This window comes from Salvelinus namaycush, chromosome 18 (genome assembly GCF_016432855.1).
Source record: "Salvelinus namaycush isolate Seneca chromosome 18, SaNama_1.0, whole genome shotgun sequence".
Lineage (NCBI taxonomy): Eukaryota > Metazoa > Chordata > Actinopteri > Salmoniformes > Salmonidae > Salvelinus > Salvelinus namaycush.
The window spans coordinates 20,033,920-20,049,433 of NC_052324.1; the positions used below are offsets into that span (position 1 = coordinate 20,033,920).

Below are 15,514 nucleotides of genomic sequence, written 5' to 3' on the forward strand. Positions count from 1 at the left end.
TTATCTAATCTAGTAACGTTACTGACTAACTTTCCATAATCAGAGAAGACCACCATTAAGCAATTTATTGACATCATTGTTTGGTAGCTTCAATACAGAGAAAGTGATAGCAAATATAGAAAGTTAGTTAGCTAGTTAGTTAACATTAACTAGCTAGCTAATGTTGTTGGTGGTGCAGTTAACTACTATAACTTTATATCTAGCGGAAGCATCCGATACGCCGGAGAACATGCAGAGTACACGCCCAACTCGGGGGAGGCTAATGTTAGCTAGCTAGCTTCTCTCCAAATGGCAAGAAAGCGGACAATATACACATAAACAACTTAGCAAATGTATGGGCGATAAACAAGCCCCATTCAATTTATGCATCAGACATTATTAGCTTGCTAGTTAACTTTACCTGCCATGGTGAGAGGGAATCTCTGTCGAGGGCTTGGTTGGGGCCCTTGCTTATCTTTCCAGTTTGCCGGGCTAGGGTGTGTACAAGCTGAATCTCGCTGAGAGTGCAAGTGAAGCAATGGAGGGTGTGGCTCTTTTCCCCTGCTATTCTTCAACTTCTCCTGTCACTTATCTTGCTAAGCAATGCTTTGACAATCAGCAACGCTTCCTCGGATCACTTTGCAACTATTATTTCCCTCTCACTGCTTCTACTTTCAAAATGGCGCAACCTGGTCCTGCACTAACGTCAGTGAGAGGCAGGTGCGCGCTTCCCAACAGTTTAAAGTGATTCCATATCCAAAACAGGCCCCTTTCGAATACTAAATAATATCCTTCCTCCTTTCCTTGACGGAATCACTGATCTGACAAATGGTCGGTGATCCACTCCTATAGTACAGATCCACTACATAGTTGTCTATCATCAGAAAGAGCAGCGACCATCTTTGCTATCACCAATCAGAAAAATGCATTGGAAAGCATTCAACAATAATACCAGCTATGATTCAAACAGGTCATCCAAATAACATGCGGCCATCTTTGTGGTAGTAATTGGAAGTTAAAATGTTAATGCAATTTAAAATTCAATGATGTACCAGCTAAATTACACTGGTCTGAATAGATATGTCCATTCTATGAATTCTATTTCTATGATTGAAATGACACCCACCCTGTATTCAAGAGTATGCTGTGTCTCTATTGATGGGGGGCACAACACAAACACCTCAGATGATGGAAAATAATAGGGTCTAAGCTACAACATTTGCAGATTTTTTGTTGTTGTTGTTGAGTTTATACATTTTTAGATAATTGATGTAAAAGGTCAAAAAATGACCACATTTTATTTAAAAAACAATAAATTATAAAATAGTTTGATAACCCTGTTTGTAAGCTTTTAAATTATATCAATCTCAAGCTTTGTGATGAAGACAATTATGTCTCATGGCATACGGGTCAACTTTGAGCACCTCTATCTTCTAAATGTTTTGGCATTCAGGTCCTTTCTGACCACTTCTACCATGGACAAAAATGTATGGAAAGTTTTGTTCCAATCAAAAGGGGTGTGGTCAAAAAGTTGTTGAAATCAAATGGAACAACCCTATGTTATTGTTTAATGTTATTAATGGTATTAGAATGGTGTGTTGAACAACAACTTTCCAAACATTCCGCTAATTTAAATGAATGTGGGTAAATACATTTAACTATTAGTCAAAGGTATTCTATATAATATATCTCATGCGATGAACCCAGTATCCTGATTCCTGATTTCCATCAGGGAGAAAATAGAACAACTTCAACCACAAGATGGCAATAATGTAACATGTAATCTGTGTTTCCAAACTGGTTCTTCCATCAGGCAACCTGCATATTTGAAAAAAGAGGGCAAAACAACACTTCAACACAGCTCTACCTTCCCCTAGTAGGTAAAAGCTGTGTGTACCATAGTAACATAGATGCCAGCCATTATCCATATGTCATATACCTTTTCAATCCAGGAGGCTCTTCTTGATAAAAATGTAAATCATTTGTTACACTCCCCAACAATCCCATTTCACTAAGGTTATCAAAGAAAGGTAGGCTACAGACTCGAAAAGCATGTTACTTATATGTGGAATCTATCTTTGTTCCAGTTCATTTCCAGCTCGGACAATTTCTCTTTGCTGTACAATGATAAAATATATGCCTAAATCATATTTATGAGTTTGATTCCACCAATAGGGCGGCAGGTAGCCTAGTGGTTGGAGCGTTGGACTAGTAATCGGAAGGTTGCAAGATTGAATCCCTGAGCTGACAAGGTAAAAATCTGTCGTTCGGCCCCTGAACAAGGCAGTTAACCCACTGTTCCTAGGCTGTCATTGAAAATAATGTGTTCCTAACTGACTTGCCTAGTTAAATAAAGATTTTAAAAAATATATATTATTTGTTTGCTTCAAAGTGTGGTGATGTATGTTATCCTTGTGGTAAAGTCTGACAGATAACATGACTGAGACTGTTGCCTGTAGCCTACTCTCTTGTACATTATAATGGGCTGCATAATGTTTCTTCTGCACAATACCCCTGATTGGTTGTAATCTGCAATACCGCAATCTCATGTTGCCAAATCTATTCATTATCCTGATCTCCCCATCTATGCAAGTCATTAAATGTCAATGAGAGTGAAGATAGACCTGCATGTTGGGAATTAAATATTAATGTCCAATCACATTTGATTGAACTTTTGATAACTTTACAAGTATAAATAGATAACTTTGATAGAGGACTCATTAAGTGAGTGTATTCAGCAGAAAATTGAAAATGACAGTGCAGGAAACCACATAGCATCCAGGCCTACCTGATGTGCACCCAAACCAGCCTTCATTTCCCAGAGCCTATGGTTATTTCATTAAAGCAGGGTTCCCCAATAGGCGGCCCGCAAATCATTTTTGTTGTTGGACATAAAATACTAAAATCACCAGGAAATCAGCTCAAAGTGACATATTTGATTGGATCCCAATGTAATCAAGAATCAAGAAATTATTCTATATCTGTTTGGGATTCTTGTAGTCAATTTGCAGTGTACAAATGATTTAGAACTATGTTCCGGCCCCCGACCATCCGCTCAAGGAAAAAACGTAGTTGGGGACCCCTGGATTGAAGGGTTAGATCATTCACAGCACAGTTTTGGTTCTCCTTCAGTAAAGCTTGAAAGATAATTTAGTTTACTGTTTTGTCACTAAATATATGCATACTGTTTGTGAGTATGTACACTTAATTAGCCAAGTTATTGACTTTCTGAAACGAGTTCCAATATGCGTGAGAAAATACTTTCAGGTGTGATGTTTGGTACGGCAGGGATTAATCCTTCAAACCTTTTAGATTACAGCAGTACCTGTAGCCTATGCTTTGTTGTCTGAAATATTAATTTCAAATACACAGCCACCTTCATCCTAATGAAGACTTAGCCCCCTCTATGATTAGAATAGATGAAGAGGCCCGAAGGTGGCTCCTCTCCCTGTTCGGGCGGTGCTCGGCGGTCATCGTAGCCGGCAAGCTAGCTGCCACCGATCCATTTTTCCTTTTCGTTTGTGTCTGTCTGGTTTTTCCTTACACCTGTGTCCTATTAGTTTATTCGGTGGGTTTATTAACCTCCGCGTCCTGCTATTCTTTGTGCGGGATTATTTGCTGTTGTTGCTGTTAGAGGTGCGGGTTTGCGCCACAGGTTTTTTTTCTTCTTACGGTCGTTGTACCGTTTTGGACTGTTTAGGAGTAGAGGTTTCTCCTCCGTGTGTTGCGTTTATTCCCTGTGTGTGGCGACTTCGTTTGGGCGTGTTCCTCCACCTGTTGTTGTGTAGTTTGTGACTTCTAATAAACGATTTTGCTACTGGGACTTCCTTGCTCTCCTGCTCCTGACTCCTGCACCTCCTTCCTCTTAGGAGGCACATAACAGATAATCAAAGGGAATATGTCATCTGACATTTTAGGCAGTCACAAATGTACTGATTATTTTTTCCAGAGATGACAAAAACACTTGTAAAATCAGCTTTTATTAATAGAGATATGTGCCAAACCTTCATTGATATCATCCCCAGACAAAATCACCATGAAGATGTTGTAACAACACAGCTGTTGTCTTTTATGCTGTTTTCTGGCACATTTCATAGGCTAAATCCAAGAAAACACTGAGCCTTCTCATCAGAAGATGCAACTCATAAACTGTCCATCTCTACTGAATAAAATCATATGTTCTGTTGGTTTCCAAGGACTGTCAAGAACAACAAAAACAGCAACTACCACAACAACTACAACAACAACATTGTAAAAGTATTGTGGCCAACAACATTTTTCACATGCTCACGTGTTTTCTTCTATCAGTGATATTAAATCCATAAGCAACAATTATGTAATATATAAAAGCTTTGTATCAATTTATGTTTTTTTGTGAAATATTCACAGTTACCAACATTTATTGCAAAAGCTGCCGAAGGTTAAAGGTTTTGTCAAAATGTTATGTTTTATTAAAATCGTTGAAATAGTGTCCTCCTCCCAGAGTGCTAAGAACCTTGGCGTGATCCTGGACAACACCCTGTCGTTCTCAACTAACATCAAGGCGGTGACCCGTTCCTGTAGGTTCATGCTCTACAACATTCGCAGAGTACGACCCTGCCTCACGCAGGAAGCGGCGCAGGTCCTAATCCAGGCACTTGTCATCTCCCGTCTGGATTACTGCAACTCGCTGTTGGCTGGGCTCCCTGCCTGTGCCATTAAACCCCTACAACTCATCCAGAACGCCGCAGCCCGTCTGGTGTTCAACTTTCCCAAGTTCTCTCACGTCACCCCGCTCCTCCGCTCTCTCCACTGGCTTCCAGTTGAAGCTCGCATCCGCTACAAGACCATGGTGCTTGCCTACGGAGCTGTGAGGGGAACGGCACCTCCGTACCTTCAGGCTCTGATCAGGCCCTACACCCAAACAAGGGCACTGCGTTCATCCACCTCTGGCCTGCTCGCCTCCCTACCTCTGAGGAAGTACAGTTCCCGCTCAGCCCAGTCAAAACTGTTCGCTGCTCTGGCACCCCAATGGTGGAACAAACTCCCTCACGACGCCAGGTCAGCGGAGTCAATCACCACCTTCCGGAGACACCTGAAACCCCACCTCTTTAAGGAATACCTAGGATAGGATAAAGTAATCCTTCTAACCCCCCCCTCCCCCCCCTTAAAAGAGTTAGATGCACTATTGTAAAGTGGTTGTTCCACTGGATATCATAAGGTGAATGCACCAATTTGTAAGTCGCTCTGGATAAGAGCGTCTGCTAAATGACTTAAATGTAAATGTAAAATGTAAATGTGTCACGCCCTGACCGTAGATTGCTTTGTATGTTTCTATTTTTAGTTTGGTCAGGGTGTGATGTGGGTGGGTATTCTATGTTGTAGGTCTAGGTTTTCTATTTCTATGTGTTTGGCCTGGTATGGTTCTCAATCAGAGGCAGCTGTCTATCGTTGTCTCTGATTGAGAGCCGTACTTAGGTAGCCTGTTTTCCCACTTTTGTTTGTGGGTGGTTATTTTCTGGTTAGTGTTTGTTGCACCTGTCAGAACTGTTCGTTGGTCGGTTTGTTGTTTTTGTTCGTGTATTCATCTTGATTAAAAGTAATTATGGATACGTACCACGCTGCACTTTGGTCCTCCTCTCCTTCTCCCGACGACAAACGTTACAAATAGATATCCTCTGGATATTCCATCTGCCTGTCCTGTGTGTTTTTTTTAACATAGACTCAACAGTGAGCCCTGCAACTGCTAATGGTTAAACAAGATGTCTTTGTGTCATTTTGAAAGGAGAGGAAAATCAATGACTTTTCTGGAATAAGTTTCCTTTGTTTGACTCTGTTTCCTTTATGAAAGTTACTTTTTGAATACATGTTTTTAATAAAAGACAAATCTATTGCTTCTTCCATATGTTTTGGTTTATGTTGCCTTCTTTGCTTATACTGAATGTAAGGCGACATCAAGGTCACCCCAGACTCCTTTGCTCCCAGCCAATATTACTGTACTGTATGATATTAGAACATGTTCTTATTAATTACCCAATTGAGTCACTCCATTTATAAAAATAGATTTTTTTGCCTTTGACCTTCAAAGTTTTTCCTGTGCAGAACTTTGTAGTCCATGTGATGTATAGTTAATGTCCTACTAGAGACATTTTTTAAGGACTTGAAAAATGCATTTTGGATTTTTTTCTTCTTCACATCCACAGATGTTGTATGGAACTGCTGAAGTAAAAACAGTCACTAAACATCTTATGGTGAAATTGGTTGTCCGTAGCCCCAAGAAAAAGTGGTAATTTGAAATTGGAGCAAGCAAGTGTAGTCTACGTAGTTATTTAAAAAACAGAATTTACAGCAATCCTTCCACAATCCGACCGGTGCCTGGAAGGGATGGCATTACCTATTCATCAGAAGAGACTTGCCACTCTCTATGGAAATGAAATGCTAAAACATCCAATCACTTCCTGGAGTTGCAGAACTTACATGACATGTGCTCAACCTCATCCTTGGAATTATAATTGTCTAATGTATTCTCTTGCATATTTGAATGTTGTTTTCAAGTGGGCCATACCACAACCCAGTTCACAAACAGGGATGACATAGTATTAAACAAAGTATTGATAAAATTCTCCAACAAAAGAGGCATATCTTGTATGTCCATATGTCCATAAATCCTTAATAGTATGATGGCACAAAAGGAGCGATTGAGAGTGTTGGAAGATAGCTTATTCAATATTGTTCATGTGGGTGAGGAGTATGCATCTCTGTTGACAGAGGTGTCATGCCAATAGGAGGCACAATGGCACGTACCCCCTCAGATTTGTTCTGTTTTTTAAAAAATCCAAATGTTGAATGAATTACTAAACTTCATTTTTAAGACCACATTTCATCATCATTATTTATTTTTAAAAATCTAGCTGTCAACGTTTGGGTGCAGAGATGTAGCGGAGTCAGGCGCAGGACACAGGTTTGAGCAACACAACTAAGTTTACTCACAAAAAATACAAGCAATATTCCAAATAGGAAAATACATACAAACTAACACCTACTACAACCACTAAGACACCAACAATCACGGACAGAACAGAAATGTATGCCAGAGGGTTAAATAAGGAACATGATATGGGAATTGAAACCAGGTGTGTGTAATACAGACAAAACAAAACGAAAATGAAACATGGATCGGTGGTGACTAGAAAGCCGGTGACGTCGACCGCTGAACACCACCCGAACAAGGAGAGGGGCCGACTTCGATGGAAGTCGTGACAGTACCCCCCCCCCTTGACGCGCGGATCCAGCAGCGCGCCGACACCGGCCTCGGGTGACGACCCGGAGGACGGGACGCAGGGCAATCCGGGTGGAGACGGTGAAACTCCTGTAGCAATGAAGGATCTAGGATGTCCTCCACCAGTACCCAGCATCTCTCCTCCGGGCCGTACCCCTCCCACTCCACGAGGTACTGAAGGCCCCTCGCCCGACGCCTTGAGTCCATGATGGCTCGTACGGTATACGTCGGGACCCCCTCGATGTCCAGAGGGGGCGAAGGAACCTCCCGCACCTCAGACTGCTGGAGCGGACCAGCCACCACCGGCCTGAGGAGAGACACATGGAACGAGGGGTTAATACGATAATCAGGGGGGGGTTGTAACCTATAACAAACCTCGTTCAGTCTCCTCAGGACTTTAAATGGCCCCACAAACCGCGGACCCAGCTTCCGGCAGGGCAGGTGAAGGGGCAGGTTTCGGGTCGAGAGCCAGACCCGATCCCCCGTTGCATACACCGGGGCCTCACTGCGGTGGCGGTCGGCACTCGCCTTTTGCCTCCTGACAGCCCGTTGTAGCCGCACATGGACAGCGTTCCATGTCTCCTCCGAGTGTTTTGGGCCATCTCCGCCCAGGGGATGGAGTTTTGGGCCATCTCCGCCCAGGGGATGTAAACCGCCCAATCCCCCGGCCGGTCCTGGCAATAGGACCGCAGAAACCTACCCACATCCTGGTTGACTCTTTCCACCTGCCCGTTACTCTCGGGGTGGAAACCTGAGCTAAGGCTGACCGAGAACCCCAGGCGTTCCATAAACGCCCTCCAGACTCTAGACGTGAATTGGGGACCCCGATCAGAAACTATATCCTCAGGCACCCCGTAGTGCCGGAATACGTGGGTGAACAGGGCCTCCGCAGTTTGTAGAGCCGTAGGGAGACCGGGCAAAGGAAGGAGACGGCAGGACTTAGAAAACCGATCCACAACGACCAGGATCGTGGTGTTACCCCGCGACGGGGGAAGATCCGTCACGAAATCCACCGATAGGTGTGACCACGGTCGTTGTGGAACGGGAAGGGGTTGTAATTTCCCTCTGGGCAGATGTCTAGGTGCCTTGCACTGTGCGCATACCGAACAGGAGGAAACATAAACCCTCACGTCCTTAGCTAAAGTGGGCCACCAGTACTTCCCAGCAAGGCAGCGCACCGTCCGACCAATGCCAGGATGACCAGAGGAGGGTGACATGTGAGCCCAACAGATCAAACGATCGCGGACATCAAACGGAACATACAGACGCCCAGCTGGACACTCAGGGGGAATGGGCTCTGCACGTGACGCCCGCTCGATGTCCGCGTCCACCTCCCATACCACCGGTGCCACCAGGCGAGAAGCTGGAATTATGGGAGTGGGATCCGTGGACCGCTCCTCTATATCATACAGCTGGGACAGTGCGTCTGCCTTAACATTCTGGGAACCTGGTTTGTAGGATAGGGTGAAAACAAAGCGGGTGAAAAACATGGCCCACCTTGCCTGGCGAGGGTTCATTCTCCTCGCCGCCCGGATGTACTCCAGATTGCGGTGGTCAGTCCAAATGAGGAAAGGGTGTTTAGCCACGCCTTCAGAGCCTTGACAACAGCCAACAGCTCCCGGTCCCCCACATCATAGTTTCGCTCCGCCGGGCTGAGCTTCTTCGAAAAGAAAGCACAGGGGCGGAGCTTCGGTGGCGTACCCGAGCTCTGAGACAGCACAGCTCCTATCCTATCCCAGCCTCGGACGCGTCCACCTCTACTATGAATGCCAAGGAGGGATCAGGATGAGCCAGTACGGGAGCCGAGGTAAACAGAGCCTTCAAGTGACCAAAAGCCCTGTCCGCCCCAGCTGACCACTGCAGTCGCACCGGTCCCCCCTTCAGCAAGGAGGTAATGGGAGCCGCTACCTGACAAAAACCCCGGATAAACTTCCGGTAGTAGTTGGCAAACTCTAAGAACCGCTGCACCTCCTTTACCGTGGTTGGAGTCGGCCAATTACGCACGGCTGAAATGCGGTCATTTTCCATCTCAAATCAAATCAAATCAAGTTTATTTTATATAGCCCTTCGTACATCAGCTAATATCTCGAAGTGCTGTACAGAAACCCAGCCTAAAACCCCAAACAGCAAGCAATGCAGGTGTAGAAGCACGGTGGCTAGGAAAATCTCCCTAGAAAGGCCAAAACCTAGGAAGAAACCTAGAGAGGAACCAGGCTATGAGGGGTGGCCAGTCCTCTTCTGGCTGTGCCGGGTGGAGATTATAACAGAACATGGCCAAGATGTTCAAATGTTCATAAATGACCAGCATGGTCAAATAATAATAATCACAGTAGTTATCGAGGGTGTAGCAAGTCAGCACCTCAGGAGTAAATGTCAGTTGGCTTTTCATAGCCGATCATTAAGAGTATCTCTACCGCTCCTGCGGTCTCTAGAGAGTTGAAAACAGCAGGTCTGGGACAGGTAGCACGTCCGGTGGACAGGTCAGGGTTCCATAGCCGCAGGCAGAACAGTTGAAACTGGAACAGCAGCAAGGCCAGGTGGACTGGGGACAGCAAGGAGTCATCATGCCCGGTAGTCCTGACGCATGGTCCTAGGGCTCAGGTCCTCCGAGAGAGAGAAAGAAAGAGAGAAGGAGAGAATTAGAGAGAGCATACTTAAATTCACACAGGACACCGGATAAGACAGAAGTACTTCAGATATAACCAACTGACCCTAGCCCCCCGACACATAAACTACTGCAGCATAAATACTGGAGGCTGAGACAGGAGGGGTCAGGGGACACTGTGGCCCCATCCGATGATACCCCTGGACAGGGCCAAACAGGAAGGATATAACCCCACCCACTTTGCCAAAGCACAGCCCCCGCACCACTAGAGGGATATCTTCAAGCACCAACTTACAATCCTGAGACAAGGCCGAGTATAGCCCACAAAGATCTCCACCACAGCACAAACCAAGGGGGGGCGCCAACCCAGACAGGAAGATCACGTCAGTGACTCAACCCACTCAAGTGACGCACCCCTCTTAGGGACGGCATGAAAGAGCACCAGTAAGCCAGTGACAGCCCCTGTAATAGGGTTAGAGGCAGAGAATCCCAGTGGAGAGAGGGAAACCGGCCAGGCAGAGACAGCAAGGGCGATTCGTTGCTCCAGAGCCTTTCCGTTCACCTTCACACTCCTGGGCCAGACTCACTCAATCATATGACCCACTGAAGAGATGAGTCTTCAGTAAAGACTTAAAGGTTGAGACCGAGTCTGCGTCTCTCACATGGGTAGGCAGACCATTCCATAAAAATGGAGATCTATAGGAGAAAGCCCTGCCTCCAGCTGTTTGCTTAGAAATTCTAGGGACAATTAGGAGGCCTGAGTCTTGTGACCGTAGTGTACGTGTAGGTATGTACGGCAGGACCAACTCGGAAAGATAGGTAGGAGCAAGCCCATGTAACGCTTTATAGGTTAACAGTAAAACCTTGAAATCAGCCCTTGCCTTAACCTGTACTGCTCTGGCGTTCCGCCAGCGGAACTCCTCCCACATTCCACTGAAAAGGCAGAGCGCGAAATTCAAAATATATTTTTTAGAAATATTTAACTTTCACACATTAACAAGTCCAATACAGCAAATGAAAGGTACACATCTTGTGAATCCAGCCAACATGTCCGATTTTTAAAATGTTTTACAGCGAAAACAGCACGTATATTTATGTTAGCTCACCACCAAATACAAAAAAGGACAGACATTTTTCACAGCACAGGTAGCATGCACAAAGCCAACCTAACTAACCAAGAACCAACCAAACTAACCAAGAAACAACTTCATCAGATGACAGTCTTATAACATGTTATACAATAAATCTATGTTTTTTTCGAAAAATGTGCATATTTCAGGTATAAATCATAGTTTACATTGCAGCTACAATCAGAAATTGCACCGAAAGCAGCCATAATAATTACAGACACCAACGTCAAATACCTAATTACTCATCATAAAACATTTCTGAAAAATCCATAGTGTACAGCAAATGAAATTCAGGCTTCTTGTGATTCCAGCAAATTTTTCCGATTTATTAAGTGTTTTACAGCGAAAACACAATATAGCGTTATATTAGCTTACCACAATAGCCAGAAACACAAGCCATTTCCCAGTAGCAAAAGTTAGCGATCGTAACAAACAAGCAAAAGATATATAATTTTTGACTAACCTTGATATACTTCATCAGATGACAGTCCTATAACATCAGGTTATACATACACTTATGTTTTGTTCGAAAATGTGCATATTTAGAGCTGAAATCAGTGGTTATACATTGTGCTAACGTAGCTACTTTTTCCCACAACGTCCAGATATTTTTCTGACACTTTTTCTGACACACATATTCTGACCAAATAGCTATTCATAAACATAACTAAAAAATACATGTTGTATAGGAAATTATAGATCCATTAGTTCTTAATGAAATCGCCGTGTTAGAATTCTAAAAATAACTTCATTACGACATACAGCTTCGGTATAGCTAGAGAGTACCCAAAAGCTGGGCGCCAACGACTAGTTCACATGTACGACAGATATATGAAATAGCATCATAAAATGTTTCCTACTTTTGCTGATCTTTCATCAGAATGTTGGACAAGGGGTCCTTTGTCAAGAACAATCGTTGTTTGGATTTAGAACGGCCTTTTCCCCTCTCGATTTAGCAAGCACACTAGCCAAGTGGCACGAATCTCTCCATGTCAACAAACGGAAGAGAACGGAACACGGCAAAACTCCCGAAAAAATTTCAATAATCTGATTAAACTATATTGAAAAAACATACTTTACGATGATATGGTCACATGTATCAAATAAAATCAAAGCCGGAGATAGTAGTCGCCTATAACGAAAGCTTTTCAGAAGGCAATTCCAGGTCCAACCTCGCGCCTTCCTGAAAACAGGAAATGGGTGACACGTCATTCCAAGAGGATTCATTCCACTTCAGACCAAGATAAACACTCCATTTCTTCTCTCACCGCCTCTTGACATCCAGGGGAAGGTGTATGACGTGCATGTATACTAATACGTATCATGCCCATTTATAGGCAGGACCTAGAAGAGAGCATCGATTTCAGATTTTCCACTTCCTGGTCAGGAAGTTTGTGCCAAATGAGTTCTGTTTTACTCACAGATATAATTCAAACGGTTTTAGAAACTAGAGAGTGTTTTCTATCCAATAGTAATAATAATATGCATATTGTACGAGCAAGAATTGAGTACGAGGCCGTTTAAATTGGGCACGTTTTTCCCCCAAAGTGAAAACAGCGCCCTCTGTCCTCAACAGGTTTTAACAGGAAGCCAGTGTAGGGAAGCTAGCACTGGAGTAATATGATCAAATTACTTGGTTCTAGTCAGGATTCTAGCAGCCGTATTTAGCACTAACTGAAGTTTATTTAGTGCTTTATCCGGGTAGCCGGAAAGTAAAGCATTGCTGTAGTCTAACCTAGAAGTAACAAAAGCATGGATTAATTTTTCTGCATCATTTTTGGACAGAAAATTTCTGATTTTTGCAATGTTATGTAGATGGGAAAAAGCTGTCCTTGAAACAGTCTTGATATGTTCGTCAAAAGAGAGATCAGGGTCCAGAGTAACTCCGAGGTCCTTCACAGTTTTATTTGAGACGACTTTACAACCATCAAGATTAATTGTCAGATTTAACAGAAGATCTCTTTGTTTCTTGGGACCTAGAACAAGCATCTCTGTTTTGTCCGAGTTTAAAAGTAGAAAGTTTTCAGCCTTCCACTTCCTTATGTCTGAAACACAGGCTTCTAGCGAGGGCAATTTTGGGGCTTCACCATGTTTCATTGAAATGTACAGCTGTGTGTCATCCGCATAGCAGTGAAAGTTAACATTATGTTTTTGAATGACATCCCCAAGAGGTAAAATATATAGTGAAAACAATAGTGGTCCTAAAACGGAACCTTGAGGAACACCGAAATGTACAGTTGATTTGTCAGAGGACAAACCATTCACAGAGACAAACTGATATCTTTCCGACAGATAAGATCTAAACCAGGCCAGAACTTGTCCGTGTAGACCAATTTGGGTTTCCAGTCTCTCCAAAAGAATGTGGTGATCGATGGTATCAAAGGCAGCACTAAGGTCTAGTAGCACGAGGACAGATGCAGAGCCTCGGTCTGACGCCATTAAAAGGTAATTTACCACCTTCACAAGTGCAGTCTCAGTGCTATGATGGGGTCTAAAACCAGACTGAAGCATTTCATATACATTGTTTGTCTTCAGGAAGGCAGTGAGTTGCTGCGCAACAGCTTTTTCAATTTTTTTTGAGAGGAATGGAAGATTCGATATAGGCCGATAGTTTTTTATATTTTCTGGGTCAAGGTTTGGCTTTTTCAAGAGAGGCTTTATTACTGCCACTTTTAGTGAGTTTGGTACACATCCGGTGGATAGAGAGCCGTTTATTATGTTCAACATAGGAGGGCCAAGCACATGAAGCAGCTCTTTCAGTAGTTTAGTTGGAATAGGATCCAGTATGCAGCTTGAAGGTTTAGAGGCCATGATTATTTTCATCATCGTGTCAAGAGATATAGTACTAAAACACTTAAGTGTCTCTCTTGATCCTAGGTCCTGTTAGAGTTGTGCAGACTCAGGACAGCTGAGCTTTGTAGGAATACGCAGATTTAAAGAGGAGTCTGTAATTTTCTTTCTAATGATCATGATCTTTTCCTCAAAGAAGTTCATGAATTTATTACTGCTGAAATGAAAGCCATCCTCACTTGGGGAATGCTGCTTTTTAGTTAGCTTTGCAACAGTATCAAAAATAAATTTGGGATTGTTCTTATTTTCCTCAATTAAGTTGGAAAAGTAGGATGATCGAGCAGCAGTGAGGGCTCTTCGATACTGCACGGTACTGTCTTTCCAAGCTAGTCGGAAGACCTCCAGTTTGGTGTGGCGCCATTTCCGTTCCAATTTTCTGGAAGCTTGCTTCAGAGCTCGGGTATTTTCTGTATACCAGGGAGCTAGTTTCTTTTTCCCCTGACGCGGAAAAGCGGTACCCTAGGAAGGAGACGGACTGTTGGAAGAACAGACATTTCTCCGCCTTGACGTATAGGTCAAGCACCCTGCGCACAAGGGACACATGCTCGGCGCGAGTAGTGGAGTATATTAGAATGTCATCTATATACACCACTACACTCTGTCCGTGCAGGACCCTGAAAATCTCATCCACAAAGGATTGGAAGACTGATGGAGCATTCATTAACCCATACGGCATGACTAGGTACTCATAGTGCCCAGAAGTGGTACTAAATGCCGTCTTCCACTCATCCCCCCCCCCCCCCCGGATATGCACCAGGTTGTAAGCGCTCCTGAGGTCCAATTTTGTGAAGAAGCGCGCCCCGTGCAATGACTCTGTCATACTGGCGATGAGAGGTAGCGGGTAACTGTATTTTACCGTAATCTGATTTAAACCTCGATCGTCAATACATGGGCGTAAACCTCCATCCTTCTTCTTCACAAAAAATAAACTTGAGGAGACAGGTGAAGTGGAAGGCCGAATGTATCCCTGTTCCAGAGATTCAGCGACATATGTTTCCATTGCCGCCGTCTCCTCCTGTGACAGAGGATACACGTGACTCCTGGGAAGTGCAGCGCCTACCAGGAGATTTATCGCACAATCCCCCTGTCGATGGGGTGGTAATTGAGTCGCCTTCTTTTTACAGAAGGCGAGTGCCAAATCGGCATATTCGGGGGGAATGTGCATGGTGGAAACCTGGTTTGGACTTTCCACCGTAGTGGCACCTAAGGAAACACTTACACACCTCCCTGAACACTGACAGGACCATCCCTTGAGAGCCCTCTGTTGCCACGAAATAATAGGATCATGAGAGACCAACCAGGGAAGGCCCAACACAACAGGAAACGCAGGAGAGTCGATCAGGAAGAGACTAATTCTCTCCTCGTGACCCCCCTGCGTTCTAATAGCAATGGGAGCTGTGACCTCCCTAATTAGCCCCGACCCCAAAGGACGACTACCTAAGGCATGTACAGGGAAGGGAACATCAACAGGAACAATAGGGATCCCTAATCTATGTGCCAAGGAGCGGTCAATAAAGTTCCCAGATGCGCCTGAATCTACTAGCGCCTTATGCTGGGAATGCGGGGAAAACTCAGGAAATTCTATAGGTAACCACATGTGTGCAACAGGGGGCTCTGGGTGAGTTGTGTGCCTATTCACCTGGGATGACCCACCAGCGCTCCGCCTGCTACCTCGACTTCCTGGAGAACCAC

The 15,514-nt window shown here is 44.1% G+C and overlaps 1 protein-coding gene across 1 annotated transcript in view; it reads right to left on the reverse strand.

Annotated features, from left to right (window-relative positions):
- Positions 1 to 671, reverse strand: part of LOC120063207 (serine/threonine-protein phosphatase 2A 55 kDa regulatory subunit B alpha isoform-like) — a 30,569-nt gene extending 29,898 nt beyond the window's left edge. The window contains exon 1 of the mRNA XM_039013426.1: positions 401 to 671. Coding sequence (XP_038869354.1) covers positions 401 to 407 — 7 coding nt within the window. The 5' untranslated portion in view covers positions 408 to 671. The remainder of the gene's footprint in view (positions 1 to 400) is intronic.
- Positions 672 to 15,514: the final 14,843 nt, after the last annotated feature.